The sequence below is a fragment of the Phalacrocorax carbo genome, chromosome 5, assembly GCF_963921805.1.
Source record: "Phalacrocorax carbo chromosome 5, bPhaCar2.1, whole genome shotgun sequence".
NCBI classification, from domain to species: domain Eukaryota; kingdom Metazoa; phylum Chordata; class Aves; order Suliformes; family Phalacrocoracidae; genus Phalacrocorax; species Phalacrocorax carbo.
In genome coordinates, this window is record NC_087517.1 from 4,628,736 (window position 1) to 4,648,601 (window position 19,866).

The window sequence follows — 19,866 nt, forward strand, 5'->3', positions numbered from 1 at the left end:
GGTTTGCATTAGGATGTTACTTCGTGTCTTTGTCCTGGGAGAATGCAACTAAAGAAACCACATTTAAAATCAGACATTAGATATGCAAATATGTGTTCAGATCAGAGATACGAAAATTATTCAAATGATTAATTATTCATCATAAAAATGTCAATTAATAATTCTGAAGCATAATAGGCATCTTTCTAATGCATCTTTATTTTTCAAGCCTAAATACTGTTGAATCTGTGTTCAATTGCATTCTAACAAGTTTTTAAAAATTCAACAAAGTAAACAACCAACTATAAACAAAAGTGAGCAGCAACTTTTAATCACTGCCAACTGAGCCAAGAAATGCGTCTGAACTTCAGCATCGATCCCAGAAGAGGAGGAAAACCATCTACATCCCATGGTGCGGGACAGCGGACTGGGGATGCTCGCCCGCCGACCTGCCGCCACCTCTCCCAGCCGCCTGAGCCACTCGCTCCTCTCCCTCGGTGCGAGGAGTGGGTTTGGGACCTCGGGTGTTGTTCTCCTACCATGGACAGACAGATGTGCGTTGCGGACAGGAGCTGAGCAGCTCTAGGCTGTCAGAAGCGACTATATAAATGACAAAATTAACAAAAACATGAGGGAGATTCACTTTTAACGTGCAGGGACTCGCACGAGATTAAATATTACAGTGATCTCCTTGTTACAAATGCCCAGGGATAGATAAATTAAAGCCAGACAATCTTTTCCCTTGCCTTTGGCTCGTATCCTATCCCTACATGGGTTTTCCGCAGAGGAACTTGAAAACTTTGAGAATGTTGATTCAAAAGGTTTCTTCCCAAATACCTCACCAGCGGGTGGGGGGAGAGTCTTTCCCTGACCCTTTCTTCCTCTCTTCCGTACCCTCTCCTCCATGTGGAAATGGGAAAAAAAAAAAGGCTTTGCTCTCTAAACCTTGGTTTATAAGGACACCTGTATTGAGCAAAAGTATCCCACAGCATCTTTGAGTGAGGAAAGTCCCATGTGGCCCTGAAAAACTAATTATTCCAGTCTCTCCTCTCTTCTACCACCACAGGTGACTGCAGAAAAAAATCCCCCCACCCCGGTCATTTTGGCTTTCTTTGGTTTGGGTTTGGGTTCTTTGCAACCTCCCAGATTTTTCCCAAGGTGAGGGCAGCTTCTGCACCCCAGAGACCTGTGCATGAGAAGCAGCTGGCACCCACGGGGAGCCCCGAGCTTGCGGCAGCCGCTGCCCCGGCGGAACAGGGCTGTAGGGAAGGATGCTGTCCCCGGGCTCGGCTGCAAGTGGGCACATCTCGCCTGGGTCCCCTACACGGGGATGTTTAATCCCTAATGTAGGAAGGGTTCCACGCTTTGGGGAAAACATTGGAGAGTCCTGGCTGTGAAGGACCCAAAGTAAAAGCCTCAGAGCAGCTAATGTGTTCCTAGAGGTGTTAAACCTCCATCTCCACCAGCCTCTAAAACATACTAGTCGAAACCTATCAGCTAGAGCGTTTTTGCTGCTATCCCCCTGAGTTTCCTCCTTCCACGTGGGCAAGAGATGCGTTCCCTGTTACTCATCCTGCGCAGAGCAAAAAGCAAACATGCCGAACTAAACAAGGCCGTGAATCATCGCACCAGTCTATGTCACCAGGTCCCCGCAAAGCCACGACGGCAGGAGGTCTCAGCAGAAGGCTGAGGTCCTCCAGCGCCTGTGCCCTGCTGCCCTCCTTGGCAGCTGGTCCCCTCCGCTGCCCATCATGTCTGGGGGGGTCTCAGAGGGTCTCAGGGCATCTCTCTCCCTGCACAGCCTCTTTCTCATGAGAATCAGGCCCTGGCTGCAGAGTTTGCCCCCGGCTGGCCCTACAGCCCCACTTGGGGATGGGGGAGAGAAGGGGTTGTCTCCATGGGGTGTATCTCCACCACGATGGATTCAGTGGACAAAGGGAAGCCTACTGAGGAGGAGGAGGAGGCAGGCGGCATCGCCCGTGGCATCGCAGGGGCAGGTTTGCATCAGGACCTCCCGGCCGCCCCCATCTCACCTCTCTGCATTTCCACACAGGAAAACTTGAGGAAAAGAGGGAAAACCTGCACCCAGAGAAGTGCCCCAGACGCCATGTCCAAGGCATAGCACCAGGTGCCTTACGCAAAGAGGGAGCTGGGGTTTGTGCAGGTATTTTGGGTCTGTGTGTTTTTAAACCGATGGGGTAGAGGGGATCATGTCTGCAAAAGTTTAAATTAAAGCAAGGTATAGGCTCTGCATGGGGATGCTGACCCTGAGGGGGCTGGGAGCCAGGCTGCCTGCACCACCCCAATAAAGGCAGGATCTATAGGCTGTCATTATTTCCATCTCCTAAAGAAGCTGCACACCCGTTATTAGTACAGAGCAGGGCAGGAAATCATCGCCTGGATTAAGGTTAAAATCCATCTCAGAAGGGTTTAGCTGATTGCTAAACGTTTATGTTCAGCGTCCAAAAATTAAAATAAAAAAAAAAAAAAAAACCACCCCCACGTCCCACGTTAAAATAACATGTAATAGGGTTGGGTGTTATGCTGCTCCTGCGAAGATCAGAGCAGTTTATCGCTCCGATGCAAGCCCTGCTGAGGCACTTCAGAGCTGGAGAAACTGTGAGATTGAGGGCTGAGAGAACAGTCTGCAAAATTATGAATAGGGATTATCTGACAATACCGACATGTTCCTTAAAGCCCTTGAGCATCATCACACGGTCTGAGGGTTTGTTTTTTAGTGTAGCTGCAGACATATATTTTAATGCTGTAACATTGACGGCACTCCTGCCTATTGCAGGTGAGGCTGCAGTTTCTCTTAATCTCCGGTTCATCCTCTCGTTCTGTAATCTGGAAACGCATGAACGATATGTAAGGCGTTCGTAATGGGATTAATTTATATTGAGAACTTGTTGGTTGTTTGTTGTTTTTTCCCTTTTTCTCATATAGAACGTGGGTGACTGGAAATCGAGCGAGTCAGTAATTAGCATTCACTTTTTTCTTTTTCTTTCTTTTTATCATATGCATCTAAATTCAGTTTAGCTCTTCAAGGAATTGCCAGACTGCCCTTGATTTATAGGCAGTGTCTTCTGGATCTGAGAGGATCTAATTCAAATTAATAATACTCGAATCTGATTTCAGGATATTTGCACTGTGCTATATATTTCATTAAGATATCATCACTCTGCGCGCACGATGTGTCTCTGTATCTACAGGTATATTTAGGCACAGGCAAGAAGGTCCTGCAGGCAAATAATGTTGGTGCAAATAGTGGCAATAAAACTTTTAGCACAGACAAGCGAACTCGTAGCAGAAAAAAAAAATATGAATAAAGGTAATAACTTAAAAAATTAGAGAACCTTGTTCCCACCTTTGCATAATTACGGGTTTCGGCGGCAGCAGACGGCCAGGTCTGCAGGCAGATCTGCTTTGAGCCGCTCCGTGGCTGGCAGCCCTAGCGCACCCAGGAGAAGGGCCCCGCGGGCACCCCGCGCAGGCAGCGCGCAGGCAGCGCGCAGGCAGGGCGCACCCTGCGTCCCCCCCTCCCCGTGCTCCTGCCTGCCTCACACGGACCTGCAGCTCGGGGTTAGGGAGGGGGGCACCCGGAGGGGGGGGATTTGGTGGCTGTTTGTGTGTGTGTGTGTGTGTATGTGTGTGTCCCAGACGGACAGGGGGGGTCTGGGGTCCCCCCGCAAGGCTGCGCCCTGCCCCGGAGCCCCCCCCCCCAAGCCCTGCATCACGCAGGGGCACCCACTCACGTCTAACTGGCAGGGCAGATTTCACTAACAGATGACAAAAATAAAAAAAAAAAAAAAAGGGGGGGAAAAAACCCTCCGCGGCTCTGCTGAGCTGCAAAGACACATTGCGGGGGGGCGGGGGGGTGTCCCCCTTCCTTCCTGTGCCATGCTTCATCATCAGAAAGGTGTTCTCTGATCAGGAGATTTTTGGAGCGCAATCGCTGGTGCCTGTCGCTGGCATTCCAGTCCTTGCTTTAGGCACGCGTTCAATGCACAGTTCAAGAGCAGTTTATCTTAGCTTAATGTAAGTAAAAGTACAGTGTCGGATCAGTGTTCCATTTGTTTCGGTTTTTCTTCAGGAGGGGGAGAGAAAAAGAAAAAAAAAAGTGCTGTAATAGATTTAACTCTTGTCAAAGGAGGGAAATTGTTTCGCAGCTCTTGAACACAGCCCTTTGGGCAGCTCCACGTTTACCTTCGGAAAGGAAAGTACAAGTAGGCAAGATGTGAAGTTTATCTTTGCGCTGAGGTTATTTTCGAGCTCTTTTAGAGGAAGAAACGGCTGCGGGTTGTGCTGGGAGTTGGGCATGAGCGGGTCGAGGCTCAGCCCCGTCAGCCCCCTTTGCAGATCAACGCCTTCGCTCAGCATCCCCAGCTCGGGCTGCCTTCGCTTACTTCGATATTAGTTCGCAATTACGCGCGGTATAAACCGGCTTTTTGATTAACAAAACAGCAGAGCATTGGTTAAGAACACTTAAACTTTAAAAAAAAACAAAAAAAGAAAGAAAAAAAAAAGAAAATCCCCCTGGGAAGTGGGCTCTGAATTGGTTAATAATGTGCAGTACTTGCTAAATTGCTGACTTCCAGATGTGGAAAATATCTTTCTTGTTTAGGACCTACGTAACCTGATTGGATTACGACAGAAGCGTCACATTGGAAGGCTTTTGAGTGATGATTTAATTAACCATACAGTAGAAAGCTGTATTTGCCAGGAAACCCCTTCCATATTTGCATAACCAATCCCTTCAGTGCAAAGGTGGAGTCTGGGTTTCTTTTTTTTTTTTTTCCTTCTTTTTTTTTTTTTCTATATGTAATTTTATTTTAATTTTAATACTTGAAAAAGGTGAAAAACTTGTAACCTCCCCGAAGTTCAGTCCCACGCGTTCCTCGTCCGCGCCGTCCCTCTGCCCATCCAGCTACTTCCAAGGGGGAGCAGAGCCAGGAAGAGAGCCCATCTCACCCCTGATCCATATCTGTGAACAAAACAGATAGACTGTAAGATCTCAGCACGGGGTTTGGGTTGTTTTTTTTTTTTTTTTTCATCAGATTTAGCTGACTATTCAAATAACCTGGATGTGTGCTGAAATGAAAGGGGAGAAAAAAAAAATAAAAAGCCCCAAAAGAAACGCGTTAAGGATAAAAATAAAACAGCACCAAAACGAGCAGGAGTCAGCCAGGAGCTTATTTGCAGTGCCCGAACAGAGTTTAGTTTCTAGGCTTTATGTTAGGGTAAGTTTTCCCCTCCGCGAGAGCTCGGAGCGGGGCTGGGAGCCGGGACGGTGCGGGGCGCAGGATGCGGCCCCCGCCGCTCCGCGGGCGGTGCGGGGCGGGGCGGGGGGGGGGGGATCCCGCCCGGGGATGGCGGGGGGGGCGGGGGGGGGGACCGGCAGGGATCCAGCCTGGGGGCAGGGGATCCGGCGGGATCCTGGCGGGGGGGGGGATCCGGCAGGGATCTCGCCCGGGGGCGGGGTATCCCGCCTGGGGGAGGGAAGGGGGTGCGGGGGCGTGGGGGCAAGACCCGCACCCCGGAGGGGTAGGAGGGCAGAAGATGGGGGGGGGGGGCAGGAGCGCACCCAGTGGGGAGAGGGGATGCAGCCGGGGGGGAAGCAGGGATGCGCCCGGGGTGGGGGGGGGCAGAGGGTGCAGCCGGGCAGGGTTAGGGGTGGGGTGGGAGCAGGGGGTGCAGCCGCTGGGCAGGGGGTGCAGGCCCCCGGGGAGGGGGCCGGGGATGCGGTGAGTTTCGGCGGGGTGAAGGCGGCGGGGCGCGGAGCGGCGCGGAGGGGCGCGGAGGGGCGCGGAGCGGCGGGGCGGGGGGCGGGCGCGGGGCGGGGGGCGGGCGGGAGGAGGTGGAATTGCATTTCTGCCGCTAAAGCGTTCGCGGAGACTTCAAGGTATAATCTATCCCAGATCCTTTCCCAGAGAGAAACTTGGCGATCACGTTTCCACATGATGCTCACGTTTGGTGCTCTTCAATTATCCCTTCCCACAAAGATAGGTGGCGTGTGTTTCAGGGTCTCTCCTCTCGCTCCTACAGAAAAGAAAAAGAAAAAAATGTCATTAGAAGAGGCGTAACACGTCAGTCCGTCCCCAGGTTTGTGTTTCCTGGAGTGGCAGAAAGAGATCAGTCCTAACCTGCCCAGCAGGAATAACGGTCCTTCCGACAACTCTTTGCAAGGCTTTTTTACAATTTCTCCAGGAGCTGCATCTCCCTTCACCTTTTCTCCTCCACTTCGCGGCTTCTTCATGCTTTTTCTTCTCACCATTTCTGGCCAAAACTACAAACAAGACTTCGCAGGTAGGTTCGGAATTTAATTCCATTTTCTCCTCTTTTTTTTTTTTTTTTCCCTCCCCTTCTTTTTTTTCTCACACCACCTCACGCTCTAACGGGCTTATTTAATTCCGATAATATTTTATTTTTAAGCGTGTTAGCTTTCTGGCTTGCTTATACTTGGGGTGGAAAACCTTTTTTTTTTTTATTTATTTATTTTTTATTTTTAACCGAAACCTGAAGTCACTTCGGTACCGCTCCGGGAAGGGACGAGCAGTTTCGGGGTGCCCGGGGCTGTGCCACCACCACCCCTGCTCCCCTTACCTGTCAGCCAGGTACGGGAGGTGCCTTTTGCAAAGCAACAGCAAAAGTTATAAGCGTTAGGAAGGGACTTGGTCCTCCTGCAAAAAAATAAAAATATTTTTAAAAAAATAAAAATAATCCCCCCACCACCCACCTCCTGCTCTTTTCATTTCAGGTTTCACATCTTAGCTCTGAAAGTTTGCAGGTACCTGTTAATGCTTTGCACGCCCTGAGCCTGCAGAGCCAGCCCGGCCGGGCACTGCTGGAGCCCCAGCCCCGGGCAGGGCTCCCCGGCGGAGGATGTGTTTCCCCAACCAGAAAGTTTGCTGTTTTGTCTGCATAGTTACTTTCATTTCTTTATTTTATTTTGTGAAGCTGGGTGAAGTAACACCTTAGATTCTGGGATCCTAAAGCAAGAAGTGAAAGTACTGACTGGAACTTAAAAGTCGTTTACCAAAATGAAAAAAAAAAAAAAAAAAGAAAGAAAAAAAATACTTTAAAAAGCTATCCGGTCCTCTGGGAAGCAAAGTGTTCTCGAGGTCTGCAGGTTTAAAATTATTGACAACTTTTTGCGGGAGGCTGAAGGGCAGGGAAGGTAGGGAAACGCATTTAAAACAATTCACCATTGGTGGTTTTGCATTAAAACGCCAATTGCCGAGGCTGGCTGAGGGTCCGGGCTCGCCTCGGTCCCTGTCCTCCTCTCTCTGCTCCATCCCCTGCCAGATCTGCCACGGTGATGCCACCATTGCCCACTCCGGGAGCGGGAATAACTGGCAAATACTAAAGTTTCTAGCCCATTTCTCAGCCTCTTCCTTCCTCAGCCACATACATCCACATCCACAGACCCCCCAGCTCACTCTCCCAGGCGGAATCCCAAGCAGGAGAGTGTGAGTAAACACTCTGACCCCGCACACACTCCCTCAATATTTCCATCCTCTTACCTGCTCGGAGATATATATATTCATATTATTTTTAATTTTTATTTTTTTTTTTAGCCAAGCAGGTTTGATAACCACAAACGTCTGAAAAGAGAGTTCAGGCAGAATAAAAAGACCTAGCAGCAACACACTTCACTGTTCAGTCCTGGTGTGAAGCTCCAGCAAAGTGGAAAGACACAAGGAAGGGAGGGGGAAAGAGAAAAAAAAAATAAAAGAAAAAAAAAAAGAAAAAAACACTAGTTAAAAAAAATAAAATTAAGAAATTGTTGAGGCAGGGAATAAATTTTTAGGTTTTGTGTGAAACTCCCAGTGCAGGAGAAGACAATAGATGCGAAGGCGAGAGGGGATCCCGCTCAGGAGAGCAAGGGTTAATTGCCCTTGTTTTACAGTTTGCATCTGTTACATCTTTTATAGCCCCCTGTTTAAACTAATCCTCGAGTCAAAGCATCTTTAAAGCTACAGCATCTTCTTCGAGGTGGACTGAGTTTCAGGAGCGTTCTTGCAGCAAACCAAACGCTCCTGCCCTCTCCCTTTGACAGATAGAGCCTCCTGCACAGCCCGAGCACGCAGGGCAGCGCCACAAGTTTACAAGTTGGGTTTTTTATTTATTAAAAAGAGAAAAAAAAAAAAAGCCAGCACAGAAAACCAACACACCACACACCCCAACTGAAAGCCTGCAAACTCTGACAGCGGTAGTTTTGATTTCTGTTTCTTTTCTGGGGGGAGGAAAAAAAAAAAAATGACACTCTGAAGCTTTGTTTAACTAAGGGTCAGGGGAAACCCTGAATATTGTCAAACTGACTAAAAAGGTGACAGAGGTTTATAATTACACTCCTCGTTGTTAGGGGGAGGGGGGAGGTCTCCGTGCTGTGCTTTACCCCAAAAGGACAGGGGAGAGCCATGTTTCCCTCTCCTCTTATCACTGGAGTGCACTTGGGGTGGGGGGGGGGCCAAGGAAAAAAAAAGGAATAAAGCAGGAGAAGAAGGAGAGAAGGCTTGCGTTTCGTGTGAAAACAAGTTCTAATGTCAAATTAAAGTACTTTTAGGAGGAAATGGTCCGCCTAGCATTGAGTCAAACAGCCTACTGTAAAAGCTGTGCATTCCCTCATACGGTCATGAGTTATGACTCATTTGAGATGTAATTCTTGTCTCTGATCTGCTTTGCTGGTGCAACACACACACACACACACACACACACACGCACACGCACAGGGGGAGAGAGAGAGACACGCACGCTCACGCAGGGACACACACGCACACACACGCACGGACCGAGGGGAAAAAAAAAAGAAAGAAAGAAAGAAAGAAAGAAAAAAGAAAAAAGAAAGAAAGAAAGAAAGAAAAAAGAAAGAAAGAAAGAAAGAAAGAAAGAAAGAAAGAAAGAAAGAAAGAAAGAAAGAAAGAAAGAAAGAAAGAAAGAAAGAAAGAAAGAAAGAAGAAATCTGCCCGGCTGGGGAGAGAGGGGGGAGCCCGCTCCGTCTGCGTCCCACCTCCCCCGGCACGGCAAACCCCGCCGTGTGCGTGGATGGGTTCTTTTTCGGGTGCAAATTCGGGTTCCCGTTGGCGCCCTGCGTTTAAATGGGATATACCAATGCCCACATTGTTGCTGTGTTTGGTTGTTACATAGAGCCTGCGTGCTGCTGAATCAGGGAGTCGAGTCCATGCGAACTGCCATCTGATCCACTCTTATCAATGAAGCAGCAGATCATGGCGGATGGCCCCAGGTGTAAGAGGCGAAAACAAGCCAACCCCCGGAGGAAAAACGGTAAGCCGCCCCCCCAAAAAAACTTTTTCCGGCCGGTTCCGCCGCGGAGAAGAAGGGGAGGGTGAGGGGGGTGGGGGGGGGAGCCGGCCGGCGGGACGGGGAGGGGGGGGACAGGGGGACGGGACGGGGACGGCGCCCGCCCGGCCGGCACGAACGGAGCGGAGCGGCGGCAGCTCCCGCCCGGTTCTGGCCGCTCTCCGCCTCCCCCTTTGCGCGGCCGCGGGGTGTCCCGCGGGGGTTTGCGCGGCCGCGGGGGACGGAGCGCGTGCGTGGGAGCCGGGGGGGTGGGGGTGCGTGTATGTATGAGAGGTAGCGGTTTGGTTTGGGGGGGGGGTGGGGTGTGGAGGGGGGGGTTGTAGCAGCGCGCCGCCGCGCCCCAAAGTTTGTTGCGCGGGCGCGGAGCGGGCGGGCCGCTGCCCCGCGGCAGGGAGGCGGCGCGGGAACCCTCCCCCCCCCTTCCGTGTTCTCCCGCCGCTTTTCCCGGGTGGGTTTAGGCGCTGTCAGGGTCCGAGATAGCGGAGAGGCTCGGAGGGGGGGGTGGGAGGCGCGGAGAGGCGCGGAGAGGCGCGGAGGGCGGGCGGCCCCGCCGCCGACCCTGGGAAAAAACCCGGCAGCGTGAGAACCCCGCGGCAGGCTGGCACCGAGTTAGCGACTCGCTCTCTTTTCTTTTTTCTTCTCTTTTTTTTTTTTTTTTTTTAAATTATTATTGTTAGAGACTCGAAAACGAAACTTCCTCCTCCCTAATAATTAATACTACTAATGAGTTCGGTGCCCAATTGTCCACAGTCGCCCTCTCCCCCGGGCTCCGCCGGCCGCGGAGGGCCGGGGCTCAGTGGGACGCGGTGTTCTGGGCTGATTTCACATTTGGCAGCTTTCACTCGTGTGGGTCTCTCTCTCTTTTTTTTTCCCCCCGTCTCTCCCCGTCCCTCCCTTAGTTTCTTCCCTTCTCCCGCGGCCGCTAGCCTCTCCCCCGCCGCCAGCTTCCCCCCCCCCCCGCCCGCAGCCCCTCGCCCGGCCATCCCGGCCCCACTTGCAACAACTTTCCTCTCGAGGAGCCGGAGGAAGGAAGATATTTGTGTGAACCTGAACCCGTGCGCTTATAGCTCAGCTACTTCATTTAAGTGGAGAGGAGGTGGAAGAGGAGAGGGGGGAGTGAAGGAAAAGGGGAGGGGGGGGCCCGACAACAACAACAACAACAAAAAAAACACAAAGACAAGAGAATGTTGATTAGAAACAAATGATCCTGGGCCCCCCCTCCCTTCCCTCTCTCTAGGTTGTGAGTGTGTGTGTGTGTCTTTTTCTTGTTGTGGTGGAGGCGTCGAGCCATATGGGGGAGTGATAGAGGAATTTTAGTCAGAAACTGTTCGTTATGTTACACTGGCTTTTCCCTTTGTGCTGTCTTTGATCTATTTGCTTGGCTTAGTATTACAAAAAAACCCCAACTAAAATAATATATTCCGAGCAGCTTCCCAAGGATCCGTTCCTTGTTATCTTTTTTTAAAGTCTCTCCCCCTCCACCACCACCCTTTACTCTTGTGTCTGTCATTATTTAAGGTGGTCCTCACAGAGGAGACCTCCCCTTCCCCTCATCTCTGGGTAATTTAGTAGACATTAAAATTACACGTAATGTTTCCCTCTCCTCTCTTGTGTTTCCTCTGTTCTTTTTATTAAATGTTGGTTATTGATTTTCTAAAATCAATGTCTGTTGTGGGGCTTTTTTCCCCTTACAAGTATCTAAAGCACGTTGCTGATCAACTGGATAACAAAAGCTTTGTGTCAAGTAGCCTTTTTTCTTATGTTAAACAGTCATTTTTGAGAGAAAAAGAGAATGAGATTTAAAGCAACGCATCCAGAAGTGCTCTTTTGCAGTAAAGAATATTCTGAGTGGTTGAGGGGGTTTTATTCTTCTTCAGCCTCCTTGCTTTTTCATACAAGCTTATTTAGTTTAGCGTGTTAAACCCATCACATGCTCTGTGCTGAGGGATGCGTCTACGTGTTTAATATTTTGCTCAACACGATTTAAGTCGCAAAAAGCCCCCCCCCAAACCCCCTAAAAATAAAAAAGCTGGATGCCTCCGTTTGCCCAGGACACCAGGGCTGCAGCCTGGACGCCCTGGTGCTGCAGCCAAGTCTTTGGGAAGAGGCATGGACCGGGGTGGCACAGATTTTTGTTGCTCCCATGAAAAAAAAAAAAAAAAGGGAGTGTTTTCAGGGAACTGCACTAACTTGGGAAGCCACCACACTTGGGAGTGCAAAGTTTAATTGCGATTTTTAAGGTAACTACTCAAAGATACTGCAAAGTTCAAGCGTGTGCGCTGGTTAAGCGAAGGTCTAACTTCTCCCTTCAGTGTCTTGCTCTGGCCAAGGCGGGGGGGGGGGGGGGGGAGGAAATAATTCTCGACTTTCCGCCTGTCCACTCTTTTTCTCTTTGTGCTCCGTAATTTGTTTCTTTCATTCATTTCCGAGTGAGAAACGTCCTGGTTCTGAGGAGCAGGTAGACGAGAGAGGGTGGCTTTGGTTAGGGTTTGGTTTGGTGGCTTTTTTTACATTTTCTCTTTCTCGACAAGCACGTATCCAATGCCTTCCCCGTTGGGAATTGCCTAGGATTTATCTGGACTGAGTGGATTTTTCTTCTTTCCTGGATTCGTGGAAAAGATGTCACTTCTGAGCTTGTGTCTTTGCTGATAACACCAGAAACGGCGATGCTTATCGAAATCAGACAGAAATTCCTTAGAAACGCAGCAGAACCAACATAAAATTTCAAAGCCACCAAAAGAAAAAAGAAAAAATAGGCGGTCATCAAGGAAGCGAGGGGGGTGGGAGTGCAATCACATACAAATTACAGGCGGGGGGGGGGGGAAACAGAATAATCCAACTAACGCCTCAGTGGGCTGCACGCCTGTGTGCGTGTCTCTGCGTGTGTGCGAGGATGGGCAAAGCTCGGGATTAGATACCGGGGCTGGATAAAATTACGGCGGAGCTAAATAGGGTAGAAAGGAAGAAAGCTCGGGATTTTCCCAGCTAACGGGGTTGATCGGAGCTGCTGGAGTGAAGGAGAGGTGTGCGGGGGGGGGGGGGGTGGGGGGCTGAGAGAGGCGATATGGAAATCAATAAGGGGTGAGCCCCCCCGGGCGGGGGTGGGGGGGTGGGAAGCAGAGGACCCCCAATACGGGGCGGGGGGTTGGGGGGGGGGCGCGGAGAGGCAGCCCAGGAATGCGGGAACGCTCCGGGAAGTTCGGTCAGATGATTCCCAGCGCCTGACTCACTTCGCGGCACTTTCACTGGGGAGAGAAGTCGCGGCTGAGGAGGAGGAGGAGGAGGATGAGAAGGAGGAGGAGGAGAAGGAGAAGGAGGAGGAGGAAGAGGAGGAGGAGGAGGAGAGGGCAGCGAGCCCCCTTTCCGCACGGGCGCCCCGCCGAGGCGGGGGCTGCGCTGGTGGCCGGCGCGGAGCGGCGCGGAGCGGTGCGGAGCGGTGCGGAGCGGCGCGGAGCGGGGAGGCAGCGCTGTCCGGCCGGCCGAGCGCCCTGCCCTGCCATGTCTCAGTAGATGAGCTGCCTCTCTCCTTCTTTTTGTGGTTTGGCGTTTGTTGGATGGTTTGGAGTTGGGTTTTTATTATTATTATTATTATTATTATTATTTTCCCCTGTCTTTGCTCTTCAAAAATAAAAAATAAAATTAAAATCCCCGGGAAGGAGGGGAAGGGGGGGCTGGAGGGAGGAAAGTTGGATCTAATTTACCCCAAACTTTCAGTAAACAGCTCTCTTTGATTCCTTTGCCATCTCGCTTCCAGTTGTAAAGAAAAGGGAGAAAGTTCAATGCTTTCAGGGCGTCTGATCCGAGGGAGAGCACAGACCAAACAGACAGGCACGATTATACTCGCTCAGAGCCTTTCCCCAAAAGATACCCACCCACCCTCCTTTCGGGGGGATGCTGGGGAAGGGGGGGGAACCTCCTCCACTTCCCACTTGAAAAAGAGAAAAGGAAAAAAAAAAAAAGCTGCCTTTAGTGAGTGGGAAGTGAGGCTTGTCTTCCCTGCCTGGAGAAGTTTGGAGGTAGCTAGACTGAGGCTCGGGTGTGAGAAGGAAAGCTGCTTTTTGTGAAATTCAGGTGGCACAAGGCAGAGCGGGCATCTGGGAGCGCTCCTTTTCCCGGGGACCTCTGCGGGGCTGGGAATCCGTTGCGAGCAGATTTACTTCGGGACTTGGCTACTGGGTAGGGAGACGAACGTGCTACCTGCAGAAAAAGCACCTGGCGATAGGTATTAAAAATTAACGCAATAAATGCGAGTGACCAGGGCGTAATGATGATCCAGCTACATTTTCTCCGTGCAGTTTCATGTCCAGACTGAGCTGTGACATGGAGCAGAGGAGGCTATTTTCTGTGTCACGACTGAACTCTTTCTTTTATTCTGAGTTTCGAGAAACCCAGCGAATTTGGAGCTTAGTGCCTGATTTACTCCTTGCCATTTATGACCATTCGGTACTTCGCTGGCTTTTGCTTATTGCACACGCTTCCCGAGGAAACTTTTGGGGGGAATTTACTGTAAGAAAATACATTTGCTGCCTGGAAAAGCCATATTTGAAAAGGAAAAAAAAATAAGGAAACCAATACAAGTTAATTAACAATAATTATACATTGCCAACTGCGCAAGGTAGGGAAAATATATGGAAGACTGAGATGCAAGCTCTGAGGACAGGCTGGTAATATTCCCCAAGAAAAATGCGTGTCTCCCTTTAGAGTGGAAAGAAGGGTGTTGATTCTTTTACAGCAGCCCCACATTCATTCCAAGAAATAGGAAATTCTTCGCCTCACAACAGTTTTTGGCATCTGCATTATCCCAGTGCTTTTAAGGTGCATTTTCTCCTCTGTGAAAGAGAACTCTTTGTCCTTTTTTTCTCCAAGACCATGGCTTCCCAAGGTAGACACTATTTTGTGCCTGTCACATAGAAAGGGAGTGCAGGTTTGCAGTGCTCACAGACAATTGATTGTCTGCCCTAATGTGTTTCATTTACATGTTTATAACGTCAATAGTGCTGGGGTGTCCACTGTACCATTCATTCCAGCATTCCCACAAGGGTGCAATTGTCTGAATGGCCAAGTCAGACACCTTTTTGATTGCTCTTTAGTTGTCTTTTTAGAGTATAGAGAAAAAGGAGAGAAATCTGTGATGCAGAAACACTAGTTGAAAATATTTCAGAATTAAACGTCACCATTAAGGCAGATGTGAGCATTAGGCAAACAATATATTTTAACTAAGGTTCTGAAGGTGGAAACAAATTCAGAATAGTGGGGATGGTTACTGCACACGACATCCAGTCCCGTCCCTTCAATTTTTAAGGCTGTTTTTTCACGATTTGTTGTTTTCATTTTCATTTCAGCCCCTGTAAATGCAGCCGCCTCCTAACTCTTTGTATGCTTAACTGTAATTTGCCTTTTTCCCCCCTATATATTTACATATCTCTGTTTATGCCAACAGCGTCAGCTAACCACTTGGAAAGCCTATTGAGAGAATATTTAGGCTGGGAGAAGTATTAACTTTAGGGGGGGGAAAAAAAAAGTAAGATCCAAATATTGCTTCATCAAGCATTTTTAATGAAAAAAAAAAAACCAACAACCAACCAACCGACAATGCCTAGACTTTTTCTTGAAGCAGTTTAACTTAAATAGCTGTGCACCAACTTCTTCTGCCTGCTGTTCCTGTCCCCTTGCGCTGTGAGCTTTCAGCAAAGTGTTTCTAGGAGTTTCCAAGTCAATAAAAGATCACTTTTTAAGGTGTGCTGTGCTGTTTTGATAATGCCACGTTGCCCGTTATCATCGAAGTTGCTTCTGAGGGAGGCAAGAAACGATTGCTCGTGCTCCGTATCCGCATAAATAAGCCACGCAGCTTACTGGAACTCGTATGTGGAGATACACGTATACATGCGCCTACACCTATGCGTGCGTGGGTCGTATAGACAGGGATATGGTGCATATAGGTACGCCTAAAAATAACGGTTCACGTTTCAGACGAGCTCATTTCTCCCTAAAAAATGATGCTGATCCCAACAGCTACAATTAATACAAGTTGACCTGCTCCGTCCGTGATCCATAAGGGAAAAGAGCACTAAGTCCTGTAGCTTCTGCTCGGGAGATAAAGCGAGGGAAAACTTTTGGTTTGGTTTGGTTTTTGTTCGTCTCCCTGTATAATTTTTTGTTACAATTTTTAAAAATGCCTGTTTGTGGAGAGATTTTTTTTCTTTTTTTTTTTTTTCCCCCCCTGTGCCTAACAGGGAAGACACACACAGTAGATGCACCGTTAGCTGAACCCCTGACACGGCGGTCTTTTGAATGCCTTAGGTATGATTTCACTTTCGCTCACATCAATGCTGACCTGAATGCCTTTCATATCTGATCCGCTGTGTCTCTCCCAGTAAACATCCCCTGAGGGGAGAACAAAGAAAGGAGCTCTTCTTCTTCTTAATCACAATTCAGCCCATTCACCGCCGGCAGGCTACATTTGCATTCTGCAACAGAAAGCCAAGATGAAAAGAAAAAAAAAAAAAAAAAAAAAAAAAAGAGTGAGAAGAAGGGGGGAAAAAAGCAGAAGGGTGGAGGCTGAGTAAAATAACTTAGGTGTTTGTAGCTGTTTGTTGGGCTTCCCCTAGTTACAAGCCTTATATAGATCCTGCTCTACCCAGCCTTGGCTCTTCTGACAGGCAGATAGTGTTACAAGATGGCATGCCTGTACTATTCATGGCCACTCGCTCTAACACTTGAGGTAGAAAGTGTCAGAGAGGGATCAAATTCTACTCTGAGAAGTCTGTTATAGTTAGGGTCAGGTGTGTGTACTCTCAGCTCTTGACTGCTGCCTATTATTTTGTTTTAATTACTATTATTGTTTACTCACCATGACCTTGGGGAGCGGGGGTGGCTGGGGGTGAGGCAGGCTTGGCCACCACTGGCGAGCAGATTAGCAGTGAAAAATCGCCCTTTCCCCTATTTAAATATATTTTTTATAACTTATTTAATTTTTATTTATTTATTTATTTATTTTTGGAAGGGTCGGGCTGGGTGGTTTTGCTCCTGGCAGGGCTGGGAGGGGTGGCGATGCTGCGGGTGTCCCCGGGCTGGCGGCCGGCCCGGGCTGCCCCAACCCAACGGGGAAAAGCAGCAACTCAGCAAATCTTCAGCGACACCAGAAAACGTGCAATGAGGAGGAGGAGGAGGAGGAGGAAGGCGAGATTTGTGGAAGTTTCTATAGCTGGGCTCCCTCGTGGGGTTTCACAGTCACCTTCGTGTATGTTTTCTGGCTGCCCCCCCCACCCCATCCCTGTCCCCCCCTCTAGATTTCCCTGTTTGTTTGTTCTTCAGAAGCTCTTCTGTGCTATTAATCAGTTTTCTTTAAAAAAATGGTGAGGTCTTTGGTCGTAGCCACTTTTTTCTCACCAAGAGAAGGTTTATTTATAACTGGATCCTGCTTACTGAGAAGTATTTAAGCCCTTTCAGGCAGAGCTGTCAAAATTTCCTGTGTTGTTTGCCTCTATTTGCAACATGTAAAAAGTAATATGCAGTTGCTGGTGTTGGAATAACTGGGGTAACGCAGAAATCTCAAGTGACAAGTTTTCAACTACACTATCTCCTGCCGACCAAACTGTCATTTTTTTGAATTTTTTTTTTTTTTCAGAAACCACTTTTAAGATCCTAACAGGTTCCCCCCCCCCCCCCCCCCAATCAGCAAATAGATTAAACGTGCTAAAGCAACTTCGAGAGGGAAGAACAGTTTGAACAATGAGGCGCGGGAGGGATGTCTTATTTTCCTGTGGCTGCTATGGCAGATTTCACTCATAAGGAGCACACTAACCGAGATGTTACCAGTTGAACAGAAGCATGTGACACAGATTCCTGATTTTTTCCCAGAAGATTTACAGAATTTACAAAAAGAGATTATCTCTACACCTTCCACCCTCCTAACCACCCCCATGACCCAAGCAATGGAGGATTTAGGCAGATTTACTTCAGTAAACACCTTTGGACACTTGGGGAAAAGTAGGAGTCTGTTTGCAAAAGCAGGCTTTTGTTAAGTGAGGTGCTGGATAATGCTTTACCAAGCAGCTGTGATATTAACCTACCCAGTAATGCTGGAAAGAGCGTTAACTCCTTGCGTTCTCCAGGGCCCTGCCCGGCCAAGGCCGCGCTGGCCCTGCAGGTACCAGGCCTGGGGGGGGGGGGGAGCGACACATTTTTCGGGGGTGCAAGTGAGGAGGTGGCACTGCTGAAGGCACTGCAGCCGCTCAGCCCGACTTGATGATCCCAGAGGTCTTTTCCAACCTTAATGATTCTATGATTCTACGATCTTTTTCTTGGTGGCGGTTGAATCTTTCGGGCTCAACCCGTCAGAGGCAGGGTTGGGAAGAGCTACGAGGCATCGCCACGAAAGCCTCCTCCATCACTCAGGGGTTACCTAATGCGCCTGCGCGTACACACGCGCACAGGTATAGACACGCTCCACACCTGCCCCAAGTTGTATAACGCGTCCCAAGACCTCTCTAGGAAAGCTCGCCGGCATTGCGAAGAGGGGAAGGTCAAGTCAGGCTTCGCGCTCGAGCAGCGAAACAGCTGAGAAGTTACTCGGGCAAACCTGTACGAGTGGCTTCCCGTTAACTGCGGGCTGCTGGGGCTCGAAGGAAAGCCGTCAGCTTCCCGGGGGCTTCACGTTCCCAAAAGCGAACTTTTTTTTGGCGAGAAGGCTGCTTCCTGCTCTTTTCTGAGCCAGTAGAAGAAGGAGTTAATAAGTTAGTTATTTTTACTGGGCATAAGAATAACTTTACAGGTGTTTCTTTTTTTAGCTTGACTAAGATTGCTTCATTCGGGGATTTTTGTCGTCGAGGGTCCTTTATATTTTTTTCTTTTTTTTCAAAGTGTAGGTGTCAATGTTAGAGCAGCTACAAATGTGCGAGAAAGCAAAGGGTATGAGACATGACAGAATTAAAGGTGTTTGCTATGTTGTTACCCGTGTGTCAAGCTGCAAGCTCCCTTTGTCACAGCCTCCTGGTGATTTGATAGTGCGGATCCACTTCCCTTCCAAGTGATACAGCAGTTTCTAACTGGGGGCTTTAATGCGGCGCGGTCGTTGCTGTCGCATTTGCCTCCCCAAATATATTTAAACACCTCAACATCGCGCATACCCCATTCCCCCACCTTACACAAGGGTGCCGTGCGCTCGAGCACCAGGACAGCAGCCATAGCGTTACAGTATCTGGCATGGAGCGTCGTTTGGCAGGACTGTCATCTGCCAAATCATCCCATAATTACGTTTTATGTTATTTGTATGAATGACCAAGCATGCAGTATTCCTTTTGAAATCAAAGGAAGGCTTAAAACGCGTTTTTGAATACTTTCAGACCATGGTCAGGTCACAGTTTGGGAGTTGAATTAAACTGATCTCATTTGTGATCTAATTGAGGTTGGCAACAACCTTAGCAGTAGCAATAACATACAAATACAAATCAAAGAGCAGAATTCAGCAAATCAGATCTTTTGCTCGAATTCTGCCCGGGAGTTATTCTCCGGCTGCCAACAGAGAAGTTAAACTTTGTCCCGCTTCTCAGCGGCACTGCGAGCCTTGCATATTTTTGCGGGTCTTTGACAGGAGAGTTGGGCTGGGGAGATGGGGACACAAAGGGGAGAGGGGAGCAAGGCTCAGCGCCTCGGCACGCCTGTTTCTGGAGAGCCCGGTGGTGGGAAGCGCAGGGGGGAATACGGTGAGGACGGAGCGAGGGAGGAGTAGGTCGCTGCAAAGGGGGACGCTTGTTCCAAGCGGAAAGTCGAGGCAGCTGCCTTTATCTTTCCATCTATCGCTGCGGATTCCAGGAATGCAATTACCAGAGCGGTTGCGAATTGTTGACAAATCTTCCCGGGTCTGTCGGGAGCTGGTGCGGGGAGCGGCGGGGCCGGGAGCCGCGGCCGGGCGGGGAGGGCGCGGGCTCGGGGCGGGCGGAGCGGCGGGGCCGGGGGGCGCCCGGAGCAGCCCCCCTTCCTCCCCCCTTCCTTAAGCCGGGACGCTGCCGGACCCCTCCCCTGCCCCCCTCCCCGTCCCCGTCCCCGTCCCGGTGCCGGGATTTGCGGAGAGGCAACCGCGCTGCTTTCCCGGGGCGGGGGGGGGCGGAGGTGTCAACCGCCTCTTTTGGGGCGGGGGGTCTCGGGGTTGTCACCCGGCGCTGCCGAGCGGACCCCCTCCTCGGGGCCGGGTGAGAAGGGGGGGGGGGGGTCCCGGGCCGGCTGCTCCTCCGGGGGGGCGGGGGGGTGGGTGCCCCCCCTCGCCCCCCGGCCGGGCTCCCAACTTCGCTCCCAGGAGGGAGGAAGAGGAGGGGAAGCGGCCCTGCGCTGTCCCCGCTCCTCCCGGCTCTGGGATTTCAAGTGTGTCCTCAACTCCCCCCCCCACCCCCCCACCCCACCTCCTCCGGGCCATTATTTTCTTTGACTAAAACCTGTTTACTCGCCTCTTTGTTTTTTGACGTTAAACGAGTTTCCATCTCCTACTCCTGCGGATCTCTAAGAAATAGATAAAGCATTATATTTCCCCCTCCCCCCGCCCCCCCCCGCTCGTATTTTAAAGCAGCGATC

The 19,866-nt window shown here is 50.0% G+C and overlaps 1 protein-coding gene and 1 long non-coding RNA gene across 3 annotated transcripts in view; one reads left to right on the top strand and one right to left on the bottom strand.

The window, feature by feature from the left end:
• Positions 1–205: 205 nt before the first annotated feature.
• On the bottom strand, positions 206–7,384 carry LOC135313340 (uncharacterized). The gene is made up of 5 exons (XR_010372961.1): positions 6,771–7,384; positions 6,123–6,659; positions 5,948–6,018; positions 4,850–4,963; positions 206–514 (listed from the first exon to the last, which is right to left on the bottom strand). It is a non-coding gene; the product is annotated as an uncharacterized LOC135313340 (long non-coding RNA).
• ZEB2 (zinc finger E-box binding homeobox 2) overlaps positions 6,188–19,866 on the top strand; it is a 115,678-nt gene continuing 101,999 nt past the window's right edge. The window contains exons 1-2 of one of the 2 annotated variants that reach the window (XM_064450995.1): positions 6,188–6,285; positions 9,127–9,264. In XM_064450995.1, the coding sequence (XP_064307065.1) occupies positions 9,192–9,264 (73 nt within the window). In that variant the 5' untranslated portion in view covers positions 6,188–6,285; positions 9,127–9,191. Of the gene's footprint in view, positions 6,286–8,446; positions 9,017–9,126; positions 9,265–19,866 lie in introns of those variants that run through there. The other variant, XM_064450996.1, reaches the window with a different exon arrangement.